General features: G+C 42.9%; 1 protein-coding gene across 1 annotated transcript in view; it reads left to right on the top strand.

Annotated features, from left to right (window-relative positions):
• DCN (decorin) overlaps nt 1-23,749 on the top strand; it is a 61,015-nt gene that overhangs the window by 31,101 nt on the left and 6,165 nt on the right. The window contains exons 4-8 of the mRNA XM_077339028.1: nt 3,170-3,383; nt 4,074-4,187; nt 5,079-5,172; nt 6,132-6,270; nt 7,774-9,560. Of these exons, the coding sequence (XP_077195143.1) occupies nt 3,170-3,383; nt 4,074-4,187; nt 5,079-5,172; nt 6,132-6,270; nt 7,774-7,968 (756 nt within the window). The 3' untranslated portion in view covers nt 7,969-9,560. The remainder of the gene's footprint in view (nt 1-3,169; nt 3,384-4,073; nt 4,188-5,078; nt 5,173-6,131; nt 6,271-7,773; nt 9,561-23,749) is intronic.

The following is a 23,749-nucleotide window of genomic DNA, read 5'->3' as shown; positions in this document are numbered from 1 at the left end:
CGGTCTGTGCATCGGACTCCCCAGGTTTGGGACCTCCTTATGGGGTGGCAGGTATGTGAACAGGACAATCCTGGCTGAGGATTCATGGGCTCGCAGTGCCATGTAGCTTGGGGTGGGACCAAGGAGGAGATGGGCACCTCTCCTTGGCACCCCAGAGTTCACAATACCAGGTGGCCTGGGGTGGTGCCAAGGGAACACTTCCTCTACGCACCCCAGGTGGACATTTCCCTTCAGTGGGAATCCAGCAGCAATGGGACCCGCATTCTCAGTGGGGAAACCAGGTGTGGTTTGCAGGGTGCGGCTGGACACTTCCCTTGGGTGGGATCCCAGCAGCAAGGAGACACGTGTTCGCACCAGGGAACCGGGTGGGCTCTAGGACACTGCTGGGGTCCGGGTTCTTGTGGTCAGTGACACTCCTGAGGAGTAATAATAAAGCTGTGCCCTTGTTTTAAGCCAATCATAATGTGTGCATGTCTTCCTTAAGCCCAAGATGCCCTCCTGCAAGTAAATACCTGTTAAAATCTTTCGTGCTTCAGACCCGCCAACTCAAGTCACATTAACAAAATCTCTACTGTATTTGTGTTAAAGCAGCAACATGAACAGCATATACTCCAAGAGCCAGAGAGAAATAAATTTCCCCCTGAAGTCTAAAAAAGACAAGATGAACTCTACTGGGTCAGACCCACTGTCCATCTAGTCCAGCAGTCAGTTTCATACAGTGACTGAACCAGTTGCACTGCTGGATCAGCAAACAGCTCACAGAGGCCAGGGCCTTCCCTAGATATTGCTTCCTAGCACCGTTACATATAATTTTTCTGCCACGGAATATTATTTTTTAATGTATGGGGAAAATCTACACTTTCTCTCCAGGGAACAAGCCTGTGGAGGATATGATGGTCACCTTGTACAAGATGTAGTTGTGTAACGGGCAAAGAATGAAAGTTTCAGGGTGGCAGAGAGATAAAAGGGAGAGTCTTGAGAGGGGAAGGAACTGTTTGAAAGGTTGGTGGAAAGTCACAAAATGACAATATTTTGGAAGACCATGGCTCAGGTCTGTACAGAAAAGATGTCAAACCCTACAAGAAGAGACTTCAGGGTCTGTTGATAGTTTGTTTGAGATAGGTTATGTTTTCTCTTCAACATTTAAAGTTGTGTGAAATGAATTTCTTTGTTTTTAATTAATGGAAAGATATTTTAAAATTAATTTTGAGTGAAAAATGCATCCAAGCTTCTGTGTGATCTTTGTGAATTAAACAGATTTGCCCCTACCTCAATCTTTGCTGAATATACTGTGCAGGATATTTTTCCTTCATGTGGATGTTAAGTACATGGGAAAAGTCTCTGTGTTGACATGTATTAAGCATAAGATAAAAAATTTATACTGTGAATATACCGTTGTCCAAATTAAAAAACGGCACAAAACTGATATGTAGCTCATCAGCATTCTGTGTACTGCTTAGTTACCACAGTGACATGCTAATATTGCATACATTATGGCTGAAGTTCCAACTTGAAAGTGAAGCTTAAAATGAGGAAGGCCAAGTGTGGATGATTGCACCTGCATGTCTGTTATTCAATTCAGCCTGTGAGTACATGTTAGCTGGTAAAGGCAGATGTACCTCTTATCAGCCTTCTCAGATATAACAACCATGACTCGTCATGGCTAAAATTTCTCATACCAGTTCCAGTCCTTACTACTCTACACTGGTCACAGCAGAAATACCAAACAATAACAACACAATCCCTTGCATTCAGAAACAAGGCAACTAGGGACATGTAATTTGATGGAAGGAGGGACATAATCAGTAAGTTGATGGCTAATAAAAATGCATAAGAAGGAAATAACAACTGAGTCTTGGGAGAGATTTCTGTGTGCTGATCTAGAGGAGGGGAATGCTAACTAAAGGCCAAAATCAGCAGCTGTGGGAGCCTCAAAATCTATTGGAGAAAATGTGAGGTCTCTTGAAAATGTACATTCTCAATTGATGACTTTCCTAAGTATCTGACAGAGATATCATAACAGAACTGTGAGGCCAGGCACTATGTTGTGGTTTCACAATAAATGTGGTCTGTTTAATTGTTATTTTAAATTGTAGTTATCCTATATAGTTTAAAATATTGTTTTAATGTTTTTCATATTTTTATCAGGTTCTAGTCTGAACTTCTAGCCACTTTACCACATTGGGGTGACTGTTGTATAGTAGCAAGTGGATGGGCAAGTGAATCAGGTGGCAGTGAGTTATTTGGTGATTTCTATCAGGCCTGGCCCCAAGGAGTCCTCCTTCAAAGGCCAAGACAACTGTGCCTTTTACTGACATAAACCAAAGCTTAAAAGCTGATAATAATGCCATTGTTACCTAGCAACAGGCACCGAGGACACTGTTTTCTTAAAGCTATAGATGCTGCTTGTATTGGGGGTTAACCCCATTTTTTGTTTGTTTGTTTTTTGTTTCAGAGATTTCTGCATGTTTCAGGCTTGTAGAAAGAACTGTCTTGTCCTGTTCATGGTTCTAGTCTATGAATTTATGTAACTACAGATTTAGCCATGTTGAGAATTAGCTATATTGGCAAGATATATTCTGCCCAAGGTGATCTAGCATGCTTCCCCAACAGACTAGGGAATGGAACCTGGATTTCCCAGGCCATGGTCTGAAATAATAACTATTACACCATACTGACTTTTATTGGGTGGTGATAATTGAACACTAGCAAGTGGCCAGGTCTGGATAAGTCATGCAAGTTGGGTGATAGCAAGTTGTCTTTTGGTTGCTGCCACTCCTGGCCCTGATAAATACTCCCTCAAGAGCGAAAACAGCCCTCAGTTGGGTCCTGCCTCCACTTTTTATTGACAGAAAGACAGGATTGAAGTATTATGAAGTATTACTACCACACTGGCTACTGAGAGGCCATTAATTAAATCTAGAAGCACTGTTTCTATCATTTGGGGGGTATTAATGCCTTCTCCCTTTGAATATCAGATTGCTCTCCAAACCTGGGATTTTTCTCAGTCTTGCCCTTGGCACCAATCTCCCCAGATCAAGCTATGTTGAGAATCAGGTAACTTGATGACCCCGAAGAATTTCTCTTGAGTGCACCTATCTTCTCTTGGATACCATATTTCTGAGTGACATTAATAAAATATTTTACTTTGCTGTTTCCCATTTTATAGGCATTGATCCTTGTTAATAACAAAATAAGCAAAATCAGTCCCAATGCTTTTGCTCCACTCAAGAAACTAGAAAGACTTTACCTTTCTAAGAACAACTTAAAAGAGCTTCCAGAAAACATGCCCAAAAGCTTGCAGGAGCTTCGGGCACACGAGAATGAAATCAACAAAATAAAGAAATCCGTCTTCAGTGGACTGAACAATGTGATCGTTGTAGGTATGTGTCACAGCTTGTAACTTAGGTTTGTGAGAAGTTTGTGCCATAATGTAAAAAGTCAGTTTATTATGAGAAACTCTAGCAACCTACCTGGACAGATGATATATACTCTCTTAGGTGATGATGCAACAATAGATGGATGCATGCAAAAAAAAAAGTGAGCAAGTGTAACTCTCAAAGTCTGTGTTGTGGTTTGTGCAGGGGTCAGTAAGGTGGTAAACTACTGGCATAAGGAAACAGAAAAATACTTTCCCATCGACAGTTTTCTGTGTGTCAGTTTAAGATCTTCCTTCCCCACTACCACTACTACTCCTACTTCTACTACTTGCAGAAAACATTCAGCATAGAAAAAGTGGACACAGGTATAAAAACCAAGGAGAGAGCAAGTATTGCTCATAGTCTTTCATTCCATTTCTCAAGTATGCACCAACACTTTAGATTTTAGAGGAGTATAACTCTTTTTCAGGGGCATTCTAAACTGGTTAAACAAGTTAAACTCTTCCAAGTGGCATCCTAAACCAGTTAAACCCTAAACCTTTGATAATCTTTCCAGAACCACTACAATTCCTCTTTAACACAAAGATAATTTTTTGCAAAGTACAATGAAACTGAATTGTTGAGAAATAATTATTGTTAATTTAACCAGTGTCATCATTATGACTTCACAGTTCACATGTTTTTTCTTTGTAGAATTAGGCACCAACCCACTAAAGAGTTCAGGTATAGAAAATGGAGCTTTTCAGGGGATGAAGAAACTCTCCTACATCCGTATTTCAGATACCAACATAACTTCTGTCCCTAAAGGTAAGAATACTTTGGAAGACTACATGAAGCATGATCATCTTAAATATATAAATTTCCTTAGAACAAATTATTTTACTTTTAGAACCAAAAGGACAACATTCTTTACCTTAATAGTAAATATGTGTGCTGCGGAAAGGGATTCTGTTCTGAATAGCAAATCTGTATTTATATCTGGGGCTTCTTATGATAAGTAAGTAGGTAGGTGAAGCCTGGTAGATGTTAACTTTGGCCCCAACTAAAGGCCTGGTGGAAGACCTCTGAACTGTACCAGCTCCTGCAAGGCCCAGATATGTTCCAGGAGCTCATTCTACCAGGCAGAGGTCAGGACAGAGAACGTCCTGGCCCTGGTTGAGGTCAGATGTATCTCCTTGGAGCCAGGGACCACCAACTGGTTGGTGTTAGCAGAGTGAAGTGCTCTACGGGAAGGGGGGTATAGATAGAAAGGCAGTCTCTCAGATACACAAGACTCAGATTGCAGATGGCCTTCTGGGTAAGTACCAGTACATTAAACTTGATCTGCAATTCAACTGTTGGAGCACCAGGCAAATGTGCGCCCTCCAAGGTGTGCCCTTAAGTACCCTAGTCTCTGCATTCTCAATGGGAAAGGCCATTGGGTCTATCTGAATTTTCTCATTCCAAGAGTGCATTGAGTATTGAAAGGCACGGAGAGGATTTCATGGGTTAAATTTGTGCCAAGACTATATCCAGCTTCACAGCACTTCCTGTTAAGTAAAATTATTGCTGACATGTATAACTGAGGCAACACAAATCAACTATACAGTTCTGCCAAACCAAAATATAATCCTATTGACAGTGTAAAAGATAATAATTGGGATCAGTGTTCCTTTGCCATATGTGACAAAATGGTTTTGTTGCAATGTTTTATTGCAGGTCTCCCCCCATCTCTGACAGAACTCCATCTTGATGGCAACAAAATTAGCAAGATTGATGCAGATAGTCTAAATGGACTTAACAACTTGGCTAAGTAATAACGGCTTTATATAACTTTGGAATGTAAAACAAGTTCCTTCCTACTTCTCCTTCCCACCTACCAGTCAATATACCTATATTTCCTCCCTTCATCTTCAATTGCTCCCTCTTTATCCCTCAGCTGAGGAACCAATGAAGTTAAGCCCATTTGATGTAAGCAGAAGGATAGGTGCCCCAGAGTCCTGAAGCCAAACATCCAACCCCATTGGGAAATTTTAAAATATTTTCCAACAGTATTCCAGTGGATCCCCTCCATCTCTGCCCCACTGTTTGAGTTCCAATAGTCTTCCCAGGTGCCTTCCCTCTCTGCCTTGGACCTCAGGCTATCAAAACTGCTGTGGGAAAAAAAAAACTGCATGTGAATTGGGTGTATGTATACCATTCTGTTTACATAGAACAGAATGGGTGCTCTCTTATTGGCTGCCAGGGCTGCAGAAGTATGTTCCCCCCTCACTGCTTTGACAATCAATTGATCAGTGGTCAGTGTATCTGCCATGGATGGTACAACACACCCCACCACAACTGTCTAACCTCAGAAAACCATGTGGACAGTCATGGGAGGCTAATACTGGTGAAATCACACAAGCCTGTGTTCGTGGACCCAGGCAATTTTTGTGATGTTTTAAGGTTCCTATGCTGGGTCATGCCCATTCCTGAAGCTTAGAGTCGCAGAGCAGCTTTCAGTTCAGCTTCAGAATAAAGAGGGTTAAAGTCAGCCATGAGGAGATGCAGTAATGGAACTGAGTAGCCCATGTTTTTAGTATAGCATCTTGTATATTATCTTGACATATTTTTATAGCATGGATACAGAATACAAATAACACAGCATAAATACTTCAAGAGAAACCATACCTAAATTATAAGGTATAAAAATGTATTTTATGAATCTGTAAGAACAAACGGTTGATGATGAGAAGTTACTGGAATACAGTTTGTGCAATTTTGTTTTTGTAGACTTGGTCTTGGTTTCAACAGCATCTCTAGTGTGGATAATGGCACTTTAGGTGATGTGCCTCATTTGAGAGAGCTCCACTTAAACAACAATGAACTTGACAAAATACCAGGTGGGCTTGGAGAACACAAATACATACAGGTAAAGTGAAACATATTTTAATCATTTTGTTTTGTTCACACATACCCTATCCTACTAGTACTTATGCAAAGATTTAGAGGGAGTTTTACTAGGCAGTAAACAGTACTTTACAATTCACTAACATACAATGTAAAGTTTCAGTTATATATCAGGTGGGAAGGGAAACAACAGAAGACAGTATATTGTAATTTTACAGGATATTTTATATTGTAAGATATTTTACATTTTAGAATTTATATTATAAAGAATCTTATATTCCAATAGTGAAGTGACCCCATTTGCAGATATTTATATCTGTGACTTGGGAGGCCACAGAGAGGGAAAAATCAGTTCTACAAACATGAGGGACCTACCAGTTTTGCAGAAAACTCTGAACACAATCAAAAACACATGGGGGGGATTATCCCCCTCTCACACAAGCATTGTCTATCCAGACCATGCATGTATCTGCTCCATGTGGTGGCCAGAAGCTGCAAGGGGAGTACTGAGAACAACCAAGATCACTGGGAGAAGTTGCATAGAGCTTGACAGTGGAGGATGGGTAACCATGCTAGGTCTGACGATGGCAGCAGTGATTGGGGAGGAGAAGCCATGGTGACTCTGGCAATGTAGTTCTGGAGCCATGCTAGGCCTGATGCCAATGGGTGGTGGCAGCGGTGAGCCCTGTACGGGCAGCTGAGCCCTAGCAATGGCAGCTGCAATGAGGAGGAGGTAAGAACCCACAGTGACAGAGGCCAGTAGCTGCACTGATCCTCCCAGAAAGAGAGAGACAGTAGAACGAGAGGGAAGGAAGCAAAGGTGGAGGAAATGGGATAGACACTACCACAAGTTTCTTCCATGTCCCGTCTTGTAATCCCCATTTTCAATAACTGATTCAGCAGCTGCTGTGACCACTGGAACACCACTGTGTACAAAGACACCCATTCTTCTCACTTGCAGAAAGTATTACACAGAAATAATAGAAAAAGCATTCCTCAACTGAGATTTCATTCACAGGCAGCCCAGCAGGTGGGGAGGAAAGGGATGAGTGGTTAATGGCCTCTAGTGCTGACTGTCATCCTTTTTGCCCTTCAGCTGTCAATTACAAATCTGTTTCTGTTTTCAATCTCACCTTTGCTATGTTCAAAGGGGCTCAAGACAGCTAATTACTACGTATTTAGCAAAGTACATTAGAGGTGTGTAGAAAACTGGAGACTCATTGAGGATGGATGATAAGTTATGGGGAAGCTCTGTATCCTGGTCTTTTGGGATAATCAAGTGTGGCAGGAGAGTCCAACATAAAGAAGCAAGGTGGGGAGCTTACCTTTTTGTTGTGCGACCAGAGTGTAGCTGAGTAGGTTTTTGTTTTGTTTTGTTTTATTAATATTGCAGTGGGAGCTTATGGGATAAACTTTCAAAGTGTTTTTGACACAAACATTTGGAAACCCAACTATATATTTCCTGCATGTTTACTGCCATACAGTAGCTCAGTTACCTGATTTCTATAATGTTTATAACTTTCAGGTGGTCTACCTTCATAACAACAAAATTGCTGCAGTTGGTCCCAATGATTTTTGCCCTCCTGGATACAACACCAAGAAGGCTTCTTATTCAGGAGTGAGCCTGTTCAGTAACCCTGTGCAGTACTGGGAAATCCAGCCATCCACTTTCCGATGTATCTATGAACGGTCTGCAATACAAATTGGAAATTACAAATAGATGCACAGCTGCATTACAACTCTATATGACCTGTTACCTGTTAAAATTGTTGCAAACCATTAAAACCAAATACTGGAAACTTACCTGCAGAGTGGATATCATTATATATGTAAGAGACATAACAGATCAGTCCAAAACCATAATGCCTAATGTACTTTCTCTTCACTTCATTGCCCCCATGTGGAATACTTCTGCGGAATCTGTCAGTTAACTGAGTATGATCAATTTCAGTCTTTAACTTTGTATGGCATTTGGGGTAAATATTTTTAAAGCTTTTCATATAATTATAAATAATTACGTAGGGAATAGTATTTACAGCTATTAAAGTGAAAATGAGATTAAATCTTCAGTATCCTTCAAACAGAATCTTGGGTAAAAGTAATCCACTGAAGCCTTAATCAAACTCCAGAAGTCTGATAAGATCTACAAGTTAAGTTTGAGAGTATGTTCTCGGGTTTTTATATGGCATATGCAATATCAAAATGTTGCTTTGTCAATTTTTAAAAACAATAATCTCTTAATATATACTTCTTTTCTGAATATTTTTGAAAAGCTTTCCCTGATTATTCTATGCAAGATTAAGAATAAATTGTACAGAACAAAGTAATAGTGCAAGGTGTTACATCAGTTTTTTTAGTCCTGGATGCTGCAATTTTTGCATTACAACAGCTCATCCTAGAGGATTAGTTTGTCTTATTACATGGCCACTCATAATCCACTGAGCAGCATTCCCATTCTATTTCCACTCATTTCAACAGGACCTACACATTAAACCACTCAATGGGAGTAAGCCTACTGAACTACAGGCATGAGTAAATTAAATTGGAATTAGGATCTGATTTGTTTTTCTTAAATGCAACAAACATTCATTTACATTTTTCGCTGCATTTGAGTTTTAATCATATTTTCAAGTACAATATGGAGATATGCAGGTTATTTGTTTGGCAATGTACACAAGCCTGTATGCTAGGGACAAGGAAACATCAACCTGCCAGAATTCAGAAAGCATGTTATAGAATCTTTTGCTCTTGTTAAAGGTCATCCAGAAGCAAAACCTATACATACATTCCTATTACTGGTTTTAGTTAGTAGTGAGCATATCAAAGGAAGGTTGTACATTTCTAGGATCAATATCTACAGAATTAACTGTATATCTCTTTTCACATGTCACACTAAAAAGAAGTTTGGATACCTCTTAATTGTCCACAATACAATCTTTTCATTGTATGCATATGATTTTATATTAAACAATACTGGCAAACTCCAAAATCTTGGTGTGTGTTATATAGGTTCTGTCACCGGAAGCAATGTCAGCATAGCTTCAGAAAGCTAACATATATGAAATATAACAGCTTCAGTTAGCACATAAGATGTTAATGGTCTTTTAACATACAGAGAAAAATTATGAAGATTTTTCCCCTGTTCAGCAAATTTTACAGAAAGAAAATGATCACTGTATAGCGAATAAATTCCCAAAGCACATCTGGCGGTGGAAAAATCCTTGAGAGATGTGGAAAATCTACAGCTTCATTCTTGCATAATCTGTTACATGTTTAGATCTTATAGACCTCACTATGGAAGCATGAGAAAAGGTAAGGTATTTTTCTTGATCTACACGCAAATTTCAGTATATCCTTCAACAGAACAAAAATAGTAGCTTTAGAACTGAACCAAGAGAATATTCCAAACACTTATCTGAAGTGAGGCCTTGTTTTGGAGACTAGCTTTCAATTTCTAAAAAAAATCAGCCAGGCCACAAGAAATGTTAATGTTTCAATTAAAATGTCAGATGGGCCACCAGAATCCATCCAGCCTCACAGTTATTTGTCTGAAGCTTATGTTATTCATATCCAGTCCTCAACCTCCATAATTGTAATTCTCTAGAGACTTTGATGATTTTGTAACAGTTGATCTGAATGAAAGAGCCGACAGTTGGTAGAGAAGTATAGGCATTAGCAAGGAGCTAGCTATTATACACAAAAAGCAGGAGGATATGGAGGTTAAGGGGGAGAACGGTGTTCACAATCACTTTTGAGAAATGGGAGGAAAACAGAATGGTACCCTTAAGCTATACTAATATTCTGCAGCACAACAGTCTCTGGATATAGTAACTCACAACTAAAAAGGAGTCAGAAGCATTCTAGTGCTACTAGGAGTTGGAGGGTATATGTCTAACGCTTAGGCCTAATATTAACGCAACAATCATGTGCAGAATTACCCCAGTCTAAATTCACTGGTGTCAGTTGGCTTAGAATTGAAGTAATTCTGCACAGGATTGCACTCTAAATTTCTTAGCAGTGTTTAATATCTTTGTTCATGATTGTTATCTTTTTTCTTGAGTCTCAGTTAAGAGAAGGAGACAACTGCTTTAAAACCAGGAAAACACACACATAAATTTACACATGATTAACAAATGCTAAAAGATCTGCAGAATTATGAGATTTCTACTCGTATCAACTTGCTGGGAAAATCTGTATGTTGCTATTTTGAAAGTAAAGACGGGAGGAATCTGGGAATAAATGACTGGTAGAGATGAGAATGCTAAGGTTATTCTTGATAGAGGGATCCAAGGAGTCACATGTTCATGGCAAAAAGCAGGGAGCAATTAAAAGGAAAAAGAGCTGGGATAATGGTGAGTTTGTTGATCTACATACATCCCTTATCATTTGTCTACAGTCTGCAAGTAGACCAGACAGTTTAACATCTTATACCGTAAGAAGCACAGTGGCCTCTAGTGATCAGCCCTTGTTCCTGCATTTGGTTCCAATTGCCTGGGAGAATGAATAGGCATGATGAGATACAAATGCTGGATAATATCCTGCTTAAAGTACATACAGTTATAACAGAAGTACTTTGAATTTCTATAAATATACATTTTAGATGTTTCAAACTTTAGCAAAACTTCTATTTTCTATTGCAAAAAACAAACCACATTTTAAACCAAGAGCGGTTGCAGAACAGAAAATGAACTTCTCACATGTAGGATCGTAACATTCACATCTGGATTATAATAAAAGTGATTGGTCATCCCCCCCTCCTTCCTTATGTATTTAAGATGCTTGTGGGGAGGCAAAGTAACAGCCAGAGATAACCTAATTGGTTGTTCCTACTTTCTTTTTTTCAGTTTCTTAAACTCTGCAGCAGCATCACAATTCATTGTTAATACTAGTGAAGCATAACCATGTACAACACATAGCATAATATAATGGTAAACTGATAAGTGAATGAGTAAGTGTTGCATGTAAATTATCCAGGTCATTGTTGTTCCTATATGAATTCACAGGAAGAACAGCTTATTGTTGCTGAGTTATTTCTCTCTAGTCAGATGACAAAATTTGTATGGCCAAAGCATTGGGACAAATTTACTGTACATAATGATCATAGAATCATAGAGTTGGAAGGGGCCATACAGGCCATCTAGTCCAACCCCCTGCTCAACGCAGGATCAGCCCTAACCAGCCTAAAGCATCCAAGAAAAGTGTGTATCCAGCCTTTGCTTGAAGACTGCCAGTGAGGGGGAGCTCACCATATCCTTAGGCAGCCTATTCCACAGCTGAACTACTCTGACTGTGAAAAAGTTTTTCCTGATATCTAGCCTATATCGTTGTACTTGTAGTTTAAACCCATTACTGCGTGTTCTTTCCTCTGCAGCCAATGGGAACAGCATCCTGCCCTCCTCTAAGGGACAACCTTTCAAATACTTAAAGAGGGCTATCATGTCCCCTCTCAACCTCCTTTTCTCTAGGCTGAACATTCCCAAGTCCCTCAACCTATCTTCATAGGGCTTGGTCCCTTGGCCCCAGATCATCTTCGTCGCTCTCCTCTGATAAGGAAAACAAAGAGGTGCTACAAATGAACCATCAAATTTGTTCTGAAATTATCATTACAAGTGCTTCTTTTCCACTACAAAGCCCTAAAAAGAGAAGTATTGGTTTCTTTCTGTCATAGTAAAAATAAATATCTTGAATTACTGTATTTGCCAGCGTATAAGACGACTGGGCTTAGAAGACGACCCCCCGAACATTTCCACTCAAAATATAGAGTTTGTTATATACTCAACGTATAAGACTACCCCTTCTTCCTCACACATTCCATACAACAAATAAAACGTAGAAGAGCATCAGAAGGGGGGGGGAGGAGAGAGAGAGACAAAGAGAGCAATAAAAAAAGAAAAGAAAGCAAGAGAGTGCTTGGATTAGTGATTACCTCCCTTCCCCCAAAAAAGGCGAGAGAAGAGGGGTAACTCTCTCACTCTCTCTGTCCCTCTCTCTCTGTCTCTCTGTCTCCCTGTCTCTCTCTCTCTCGCAAGTTGAGGCTGCTTTTGTGCATGGCGGCGCCTCTACATTGAACTGAAACAGCTTCCTCTGCTTATTTAACTGCAAACAAAGAGGGAGCGAGCAAGCGAGCGGAGGGCAGAGCAAGGAGTAGCATTCCCTGTGCGCCAAGCTTTCAGGCCCCAGCACCAGTCTGGCTGTGTTTGGTCTCTGCCTGAATGGGGGCGGCTTAAAAACACCAGAAACCGCGAAAGGTAAAGGGAGGGGGAGCAGAGGCTGGCACCTCCCTCCCAGCATCCTCCTCCTTCTCCACTCCTTCGCCACTCACTCGCTCGCCCAGCTGGCCCTTCAGGAGCGCTCTCTCTCCCCCTCCCGCTTCAGAGTCTTATGTGGTTGGGAGGGCCTGTCGCTGCCGTGGCAAGGTGGGGTGTGCACGCAGGCACAAGTTTGGAGGACCCAGCGAGTTCCGAGCCAGGAGAAGTTCACAAGACAGCAGCAGAGTTGGTGAGCCCAGTCAGGGGGGGGGCACCGCCGCAACTGAGGCGGAGTTCTGGTCACCTTACACTATGGGCACCAGGCTAGCATCAGGAGGCCACTATGGGCAGCTACATCTATCCCAACTGAAGTGCACCTGGCATATAGGATGACCCCCCCCCACTTGGAGGCATGTTTTTCAGGGGGGGGAGTCGTCTTATATGCCAGCAAATATGGTATTGAAGTATTTTTCTGACCTGACCTGTCTTTCTGCTAAGGCCCAAACTTAGTGTAAAGTAAAATACATTGAATATCACAGTAACTTGGCAGCAGTTTAGACCCTAAACATCCATCGGTGAAATATGAAACTGGATTTTAAAATATTTAGTTGACTTGAAGTACAGTTACCATAGGCAAATGTTCACTGCCGAAACAGAAATGGCTTCAATGAATTCAGAAGAATGTAGTTTGTTTAGGACTGCATGTATGGCATGTAAAGGTTTCTTTTTCTACATTCTGTATATGGAGAGAGTAACATAGTATATACCTTATAACGGTATATAATGAATGCACATGGGGATCTCACTTGCTGCCCTTATTTCACTCCTACCTGTATTCATCCTGATGTTGGCACAGAGTCTAGGTTTTCAGCATATGTGCATAAACCCTGGAAAAGCAAATGCACTGATCACAGGGATGAAGCATACACAAGTAGTGGGTAGCCTGGGGATTACCCACAAGGAGACCATATGTACAGGGGAACTCTTGGCTAGCCAATGGGGAGTTTTTAGCATTAGTTAGGACTGGAGGGGGGATGGTGGCAGAGGTGATAAAGTTAGAGCGCTGACTAGGGTGCAGAGATTATTGGGATGCAGAGGGGTCTTGAGAGGGACCCTCCCCGGGAGGGTGATTCCAATGATTCAGGGCCAAGGGAGACATAGCAGTGTGGGAAGGTTCAATAAAAGGGGAGCAGTGATGTACAGAGGTCCACGAAGGCCCCGGCTGTGGGTTTTCCATGGCCATGGGCCTGGTCGATTCACATGCAGCCCTATATACCTCTGTCCCATCTTCAGACTTGGGAGGGGTGAGAGCTAGAATGGAGCTGACTCTAATGTTATGCAATACCAAGACTCTCCCTCTACTGATGATCCCAGGGGTGGAATGTGTCAGCTTAGGGTGGGAGTTGTCGAGAACTTGGCCATCTGGTTGGTTTACTGTCCACCCAAGGATCCTCCAGAAGCCCTGCTGGGCCTGCTGGAGGTGGTACTCACCTGAGCATTCCAGTTTCCCAGTCTTACAATCCTGGGTGACTTCAATGTCCATGCAGAATCATCATCTCCAGGACCTGGCCTGAACCTGGCATCAGCCATAGTAACACCAGGGTTTTTGCAACTTGTTGCTGGTCCCACCCATCAGGCTGGCCATATTTGATCTTTGGTGCAGGGATAGAGGTAAACCTGTTGGTGAATAATATCATCCCATGGTCAGACCACCATGCCCTGAAGACCCAGATGAGGGTACCACACCCTCCCTCTTTGGGCGATGGGCTCGCCTGCAGAGACTCATAAAGCCCGAAGGATTCCTGAATGTTCTGCAAGACCCAATGCCCTCCAGTGATTTGTTAGTGGCCTTGGAGGAGGACTGTCAGTCCTGTTTTATGGCTGTCATTAACAAGATCATTCCTAAGGACCCTCTTGATGTAGTGGTTAGGAGTGCAGACTTCTATTCTGGAGAGCCGGGTTTGATTCCGCGCTCCCCTACGTGTAACCAGCTGGGTGATCTTGAGCTTGCCACAGCACTGATAAAGCTGTTCCAACTGAGCAGTAATATCAGGGGTCTTTCAGGCTCACCTACCTCACAGGGTGTCTGTTGTCGGGAGAAGAAAGGGAAGTCGAATGTAAGCCACTTCGAGACTCCTTCAGGGAGAAAAAAGTGGCATATACGAACCAACTCTTCTTCTCTCCCTCCTTGCCTTATGCAGGCTCCATGGTATAAGTCACAAAGTGGGGCACTTTATAAAATCCCCAGACGATTATGAGCATTTTGCCAATGTGATACTACAATTACTACTATGACAGTATATTGGAAGAGCAACCACTGACGAAGATAGAACAGAAAGCAGGTTACTTAACCTAGGATCCCGTTTTGGTTGACTCTTTATGTTTGATCATATGTTTGACCATTTAGACTTTATATTATAACCTTTTCACTTATAAACATAGAGAAGACCACTACATCATTATGCCTCGTGATTTCCTTTTTTCTTCTGGCTCCATGGTATACCTAGGAGCTTCCTGAGAAGAATAGGGAAGTGAGTTGACTAGAATGAGTATGGTGGAACACTCACAATGAAGCAGCAAGAACATCCTACTACACACTTATCAGATGGTGGTGAAGGTGGCAAAATGTGAGTTTTATGCCACTGAAATTGCATCCACAAGCTGTCACCTGGCACAATTATTTAGGGTAGTTCAGACTCTTAATGCCCTCGAGGAAAGGTGCCAGAATAGTAGTAGATTGGATTTGAGCTGTAAAGCACTTGCCAAGTCCTTTGCAGATAAAGTCTTGTCGCTTTGCCGTGACTTTCCCATCACAATTGATAAAGAATGTGAACTGGAAGCTCTGTGGCTGAGGAGAATGATGTATGACGGCTTCAGGTGGCTCTCTTTAACCAAAGCGGACAAGTTGCTGGGGTCAGTAAGGGCAACCGCTTGTCACATGGATCCCTGTTTGTTGTGGCTGCTCAAATTGGGTGATCAATGGATAGAATGCCCTTTGATGGATTTTGTCAACCTCTCCTTATCATCTGGAGAGTTTCCTGAAGGGCTGAAGGAGGCAGTGTTTCTCCCACTTCTGAAAAAAAAAAAACATTGCTGGATCCGTGGGACCTCGCCAGCCACTGCCCGATATTGCATTTGGCGTTTCTGGGCACGATGCTTGAGAGAGCCATTGCAGACCAGCTCTTGCCATTCTCGGAGGAAACTTTGGCCCTGGACCAATACAAGTCAGGCTTTAACCTGGGGTGGAGACTGCATTGGTCGCCTTGATGAATGATCTCCGGTACCAGCTGGATTGGGTTGGCTTGGCACTCCTCGTGCTTTTAGATCTGACGGCTGCATTCAAGGTGGTCAACCATGATTTGTTAGCCTACCACCTCACTGGAATGGGGATTAGGGGGACAGCCTTACAGTGGGGCTTGCCTTCTTCCTCTAGAGGGTGGTTGTGGGAGAAGAGTTGTCATGCCCCTTTGCACTCCCCTGTAGGGTGCCGCAGAGGAAAATACTCCCCCACACACTATTTAACATCTATATGCACCCTCTGAGCCTCTTGTGGCGCAGGGTGGTAAGGCAGCCAACATGCTATCTGAAGGTCTGACCATGAGGCTGGGAGTTCGATCCCAGCAGCTGGCTCAGCCTTCCATCCTTCCAAGGTCGGTAAAATGAGTACCCAGTTTGGTGGGGGGTAAAACGGTAATGACTGGGGAAGGGAATGGCAAACCACCCCGTATTGATGCCAAGCTCTTTCTCCTGATGGATGGATAGCCAGACTCTTCCCCAGAAATATTTGCTGGATGTTTGGAAGTGGTTTCTGGATGGCTCAGGAAGAGTCATCTGAAACTCAGCCCCTCCTAGGTGGAGGTCCTGTGGCTGGGTAGACGGGGCAGGACCAGGAAGAGTGCCTTCCCCTGGAAGTTCCTGGCAGCTTAAGGCTCTATCTGCCACCAGGAATTTGTGGGTGATCTTTGCTGCCTCCTTGTCTTTGGAGGCTCAGATCTCTATAGTTATTACCAATGAATTTGGGTGAAATTTCTAAAGCATCACAATCAATGCCATTTCCCTACACCCATCCCCCCCCCAGTGTTCAGACAAATGGTGTCTAGTAGCCGGGGGACGTGCCCTTCATTAACACTCTGGTAGGCTGTTCCAAAGGACTAGTTCTATGAGAGAAAAAATCCATGACTTAGAGGTTCTAGCAAAAGACACCACAAGAAGAAGGTAGGAGCATGCAAGTATCATTAGTACACTAGGGGGCAAAGCCTGCTTACTTTCCTGTTTCACAGACAAATACTAAGGTATCATATTGGTTTCTATAAGCAAACACAACAAATATGACCTCATCACACAGACTGTTTAAACAACATTCAAAGGAAATTGTAATTCAAAAATATTAAAATAAAAACAATGTAACTCCTTTGACATGTCATCAGTAGTGAAAATTCTGATTTTCTGATTGGAACTGGCATTCAATCAGGCATTTTCTCCCTCCCTCCAAACCTATAACAGTAAAATAATAGTTGGATCAGAGCTTCTGTATTTATCTAGTGGGTGCCCTTCATACTTTTTTTCTCACCAAAAATAGACATGCCAAAAAGATTTTTTTTTAATATAGAAAGAGACATGTAACCATCATTCTCAAAGTAGATCTGTCCAGGAGAATAATTCGAGCTGTTTTTACAAATTATCATCTTTTAATTTTTTTATCCCAATATCTCAAAGCAATACTATCCGGAAATGATAATATGACAATAAATTATCTCTAATGATACAAGGAGCACCTGTAGTTTTAAGAAATGGTTGTCCTCAATTGCCATTGCCCAGGTCCACAGTAGGCTTAGTTTCTGCAAGTTAAAAGTGGGGAGTCCCTTTTCAGGGCTGTTTTGGACATTGAACGAGGAGTCGTTGAGGGGAGGCCTAGAAGGGACCACTGGATGATCTGTGTTCATTGCCACATCCAGAGCCAGCCAACCCATCACTGCCCTCTGAGCCATGATAAGCAGGACGAAGCTAACGCCTTAATGCAGAGTCCTACATGGTTGGGAGCCAGATGCAGCAGTGAGAGAGCTGAAGCTAACATAGGCAGTGGCAGGATGATGATGGATGACAAGCTCCAGGACTACCACATAACAAGCAACAGAGGCAGGGAGAAAGGCCACAGAGTCAATTGTGACTCCCTGATGGGCACAGGCAGCACCAGAAGAGTCTGGAGAGGCCAGTGGAACCACCCCGGTAGAAACTATCTGGAACTAGAAGCCTATGTATGGGCAGATTCTCCTTCGACCATCTGTTCCCTTCCCAACTGGGCCTTAGATTGGTGGTGGGTGGGCCAGGCCAACATTGAGGGGAGGCAGAGCCCTGGAACATTGCAGCTGCAGCCCTGATGGATAGGCGTGGCTGGTCCATAGAGGGAAAAGGGAAGGATAAAGTCAATCAGGAGAGGGAGAATTAAAAGGAAGCTCCTGGCAGCAAACTGGGGCGAAAAAACCTGGAGGATCCAAGCTGGTCAAGGAAGTCTTCTGGAAGGAGAGGGGAAGAAACAGTGTGATGGCAAACCCTTCCCTCTCATTCTGAGGTCTGCGGACTGTCCCTCCAATCCAGCAGTTGCAATAAAAGAAGGCCGTGTAAACCCAGGCTTATAGAAGCCAGCATGGTGTAATGGTTAGACCATTAGAGCTTCAGAGTAGGAGCTTGAATCCATATTCTACCCTGAAACTCTCCAGGTGACTTTGGACCAGTTATGCATTTTCAACTTAAGTTATCTCACAGTCAGGGCCAGGGTTGACTATTAAGAGCACCTGAATACCTCTAAGTGGGTCAATGGCTTCCCACCCATACCTAGGCTACTAACAGAAGGGCTGAGACCAATATACCAGGCCCCAGATATGAGGCAGGGGGGATAGAACTTGACCCACTGGAGCCCCACACAAGAGGTGAGATGGAGGAAGTGATGGTGCCTGGCTCATCCTACTCAAGGCAGACAATGGTGCCTGGTCCAGCCAAAGCCCATGCAAGCAAAAGAAGGTAACAACATGGGCCTGGCCTCACATGAGGCAGAAAGTGGTGCCTGACCCCACTGAGCTCTGTGCAAGGTGAGGAAAGGCTGCACCTGGCCCAGCCAAACACAGTGCAAGGTGAGGCAAAGGCCCCTAAACTAATGATAGCACAAGGTGGTGCCTGGGCAAGCCTATGTGCAGCACAGTAGAGGTTAATCCTCAGTTTGTCATAAGTGTGCAAAGTGAATGAGGAATCCAGCTGAGATGAGGCTTACATTTAAGTAAAACCAGGAAAGGACATAATTTTTCCCTAGTAATCAACAGAATCTCTATGGTAAAACCATAGAGCTTCCAGTGGTTCTGAGAACGAATTGATGACACTTCATGATTTTCCTGAAAGTGATGTCACTCCATCATCAACAACATTTTAAAATATTGTGCTTCTTCTTCTGGTCACAGGCCCAGTATTGGGAAACAGGACCCTTGGTTGGGTTTCCAGATGGGAACAGGCAGTTGTAGGTATTGCCTACCTTTTCTTTGTAACTGGGCTAATAGGAGAGATTTGTGTGAGGGAAATGATGCAACTACTTCATGCTTTTACATAAAATTAGGACAATTTTAAATTAGCAGTTTTTTCCCACATAAATAGGGTTATCTCATCCTTTCTCACCTCATTTCATCTGACTGGGTATTTATATGTGGTTTATTTTTACTGTTAGGGAGAGAGGGTGAAAAACCTCAGACTTTGTCTCCATCCATCTCAGGAATGAAACTGATTATGTTGTTTTAAAAAAATATTAAATAGCCCCTCAGGCCTATCTAAATGGCAGGCCAGGTAACAATTACTAGTGGAGGAAGGAAAGCAGGGCCTTTATCTCTCCCTCCCTCCTTGATCATTAATGCCTTGCCTGCCTGTCAGTGGGTAACACTAAAGTGTTTCCATCTGTCCCCTCTAGAGCATATACAGTGCCTGATAATATTTATCTATTGTGTGTTTGTATGTCTTGGTCCTGCCAACTGTCTTGCTTATCTACTAGAGATATAAATGAAGCATTTTCTCCTGCAAGTTAAACAGTCTGTCTAGTGCTGGCTACTGTTTATGGTCCACAATAAGCCAAAGGTGTGCCTCCATCCCACCCATCAGCTTTACCAGTTTGCCTGCAAATACAAATGATATCTTGCTTTTGCATGCCTAGTATGTATGCAGTTTCAGGTAATAGAGTAGTTCAGGCAACCAAGATCCATGCTTCTATAAAATCATATATCAGTTTCCCTGGAGAAAATGTCTGCTTAGGAGAAAGGATTCTATGGCATTACACTCCATTGAGATTCCTCCCCTCCCCAGATCCTAGGCACATATCTCCAGGAATTTCCCAAAATAGAGTTGGCAACCTGATCAATGAGACAGTGCAAGACTGGCAGAAACTAAGTAATGTTGAACATGAAAATATTAACTGGGACCACTTTAGTCAACAGGAAGACTTAGCTGGATCCTGTCCCTATCAACTGTAAGAAAATATATGTATTTATTATATACACAAATTCATGCTGATGTTGAAACTCTCAGACATGTCAATACCCAGGAAATCTGTGTGCTCCCTGATTTCAGAATTTTAAGAAATATATGAGCACTAATAATATTTGTAAATGGGGCCATTCTTTGGTCATATGTAGAACTACACTTTCCAGAATCACAGCTTTTATTACCCAATCTATTACATCTGGGGAAGATTCAGTCCTTCACCTCACCTCAACCTCCTTTTCTTCTCCAGAAGACACATGGAAAGTCTTGCCTATGCCTTTCTCTGATCAGGTTCCTTACTGCATGTTCTGCATATTTTCAAGGAGGTTGGGGAGGTGTGCTGAATCATCTCCTGAATTTCTTCCACCTTGGTCACATTAAAAGCATGTTCTGCAAAAATCTTCATCTTTTTGTTTTGCTTTGCATCTCCTTGTTTTTTTCTCAAAAAGTAGCAAAAAAGAGAGCACTTCTTTACAAACACAATGAAAATACATGTTAAGAAGCAATGATAAATCATCATACTACTAAGCCCTGGACATTTTCAAGAAGGAAAAAGCGCCATGCAATGAGTAATTCTTCTGATAAACATTCTTGTGGTCTGTTAATAGGTTGTACCAGGACTACCACTTTGTAAATCTCCCAAACTACCACTTCCTTTTTAGGAATAAAAAACAAGCATGAGATTCCCACAGATGTAGTAATGCTTATATTACATGTTAATACTTTCCATTTGTAATGCAAGTACATTATGGAAGTCAGACATTTAAAATTACAGATTGGGAGCCTTCAAATACAAAATAATGAATGTCTTACACTAAGTTCATTTTATATGAACCAGAGTTAACGCACAGCTCTGTGTGTGTGTATATATATATATATATATATATATATATATATATATATATACTATCTCATATTAAAAGCTAAAGCAGCAATTTGCCATTTTCAACAGACATTACATTTCTTTCATTGGGACCTGACCTCACCTATTATTGTGGAATAACGACTGTATTTTACCCATTAAATGTTAGTCCAGCAGCATCCAAAAGACCAGAAAGGGTTTCAGGGCATAAACTTGCAAGAGTCAAAGCTCCCTTCATTGGTCATGAAGTCTTCTTTCTTTCAAAGCTCTGACTACCAAAAATTTATACCATGAAACTCTTGTTGGCCTCTGGGGTGCTGCTGGACTCAACCTAACTGTTCTTGGGCAGACCCACACAGCTATACTCTGAAATGATCTTCATGGAAAGGCACTGCATTTGAACAGGCCTTCGACTTCCAACAAAAATAATGCTGCATTACACCAGTAATAATGGAACTTATGTTTTAATGACTGCTTATGTTCTTTAAAAAGTTTGTTACTTCTGATGTTGTCTTATTGTTTATTTTAACAATAATTTTGGCAGCTCTGACAAAGGAGAAAGGTAAAGGTAAAGGTATCCCCTGTGCAAGCACCGAGTCATGTCTGACCCTTGGGGTGACGCCCTCCAGCGTTTTCTTGGCAGACTCAATACAGGGTGGTTTGCCAGTGCCTTCCCCAGTCATGACCGTTTACCCCCCAGCAGCAAGCTGGGTACTCATTTTACCGACCTCTGAAGGATGGAAGGCTGAGTCAACCTTGAGCCGGCTGCTGGGATCGAACTCCCAGCCTCATGGGCAAAGCTTTCAGACGGCTGCCTTACCACTCTGCGCCACAAGAGGCTCTCAAAGGAGAAAGGCAGGGTACAAATTTTCTAAGTAAGTTATAAGCAATTACTTGAGGCTACATGTGCTAGTAGAGTGCTAGTAGAACAAAGAGCAGACGTGGCTGGATGCGGCCACAGTTGATGCAGAGGAACAAGAAGATGTGGCTACGTCAGCCCGGCAGCAGGGTCGCACTGATGGGAGCGTCATCGCAATGCAGAGGGGGTGGGGCAGGGCGTTTATAGGTGCCCCATGCCCCGGGATCTCCCTCTTTGCTGCTGGAGTAGCCAGAGGACAGAACCCCCCCTCCCCATCTCTCATTCCATAGTATTATGTTGTTTGTTAGTTATTCATCACAGCTGCAGAATAGGGAACATGAGGTAGAGGAAGGGGGACCCAGGGCGCCCCTTGAACCCATGTCAGCAACCAGACAGCCACACGGGGATTACTCTGTACCTCATGCCAGGCCAACCCCTGGTTTGTTATTGTTAATAAAGCTGTGGCCTTGTTCATGCCAAAAGCTGACTCGCGTCTTCTTGAACTGAGTACACCATGCCAGTCAACATCTGAGTTGCAGTATTACAGAGGATAGATACTTATCAGACTGTACAGTGATTCAGGTATGCAAACATGATTGCCAGATGAACTTACTTTGATCACACATCCTCAGTTACATACAACAAAAGCTCCCAATTGGCTCATATTTATGGGTTTTTTTGTCAAAATTAAAGTGCCCACGTTGGGTAGTTTTGTCTCTGAATGATAGCTTCTTACTTATGAGGTCATGTCATACTTTATTTTAAAACAATAAAAAAATCAACCAACAATAAGGGCCATTTCGCACGGCTTCAAAATAGCACAATGGTTGCTAATTGAAAACGCTACTAATTTGCCTTAACGCACGACGTCGCAGACAATCTGCAACACTCCTGAAACCAATCAGCAAAAAGCGCTTCGTTGTAGCGCTTTTAGGGGAATCCAGAAAAGTGGATTCACCCTCCGGATAGCGATACACTCCTACAACCAATCTGCGACACTAGCGCTAAAGACCTGTGCGTTACCATTGTTGCGGGTTCTTCAAAGTCCCTCCTCCTGAGCCTGTCCTCCAAACTTCCGGCGAAGCGATCGCCATTTTTTTTTCTCCGAGCGAGCGGGGATAAACGCACCAGCGAGCCTCTTTCTGTTTAGAGGCTTCCCTGGCTTCAGTCCTTCACCTTTAATCACTAAGCACAAACCACATAAAAGCCCGTTTGCTGAAATAGTCCCTTTATTTTTTACACATTAATTCAGCCGAAAATCGGGCCCGTGAGAGGAGGGGGGGGATTTTTTTTTTATCACTCGAGGCAGCGTGCCAACGATCATACAATCAAACGACAGCTCACATTAGGCAGCTGGATGGGTCTCTCCGTTGCAACGAATCTACCTAGATTCGTTGCTATGGGTCGGTTTTTTTTTTTTTAAAAACCTTTCTTAAAGGGAAAGGGGCTGTTTGGGAGCATGCTAACGGCTGCCCATTGGCTGCTTGACGGCCAGGGGCGGGACGAGCTTGGCAATAGCGCTTCCTTTCTAGCGATTTCTGCCGAGACCGGAAGCCTGTGGGAAACGCTAAAAAACGCAACTGATTCCACTACAAAGGCAGGTATGCATAACGACGAATTCCACTATTTTAAATGGCGATTTTTCATTCCGCAAACAATTTGCAACAAAGATCCCCGTGCGTAAAGGCCCTAATTCTCTCCCCTTATGTGGAACGTCCTCCTCCCCTCCACCCCCCACTCCCTGTCCTTAGCTGCTGGCATGGCTCGCTGGGCTGGCCCCTGCCCCACCAATCTCCTGAGGCTTCCCCTGCTCTCCGGAGGGCAGGAGTGGCCTCAGAAGGCCAACAGAGGTGGTGCCAGCCCAGCAAGCCCCAGCACTGAGGCGTGCTTGCTGCCGCCACACCTGCCAGTCTTCCGAGTCTGCTCCTGCTCTGTGGAAGGCGGGAGCAGCCTTGGAATACTGGCAGGACAAGCAACACCAGTGCAACGAAAGCGCCTCATTGCTCTGGTGCCACCACTG

This window comes from Paroedura picta, chromosome 5 (assembly GCF_049243985.1).
Source record: "Paroedura picta isolate Pp20150507F chromosome 5, Ppicta_v3.0, whole genome shotgun sequence".
NCBI classification, from domain to species: Eukaryota; Metazoa; Chordata; class Lepidosauria; order Squamata; family Gekkonidae; genus Paroedura; species Paroedura picta.
This window is presented reverse-complemented; position numbering and strand designations above follow the sequence as displayed.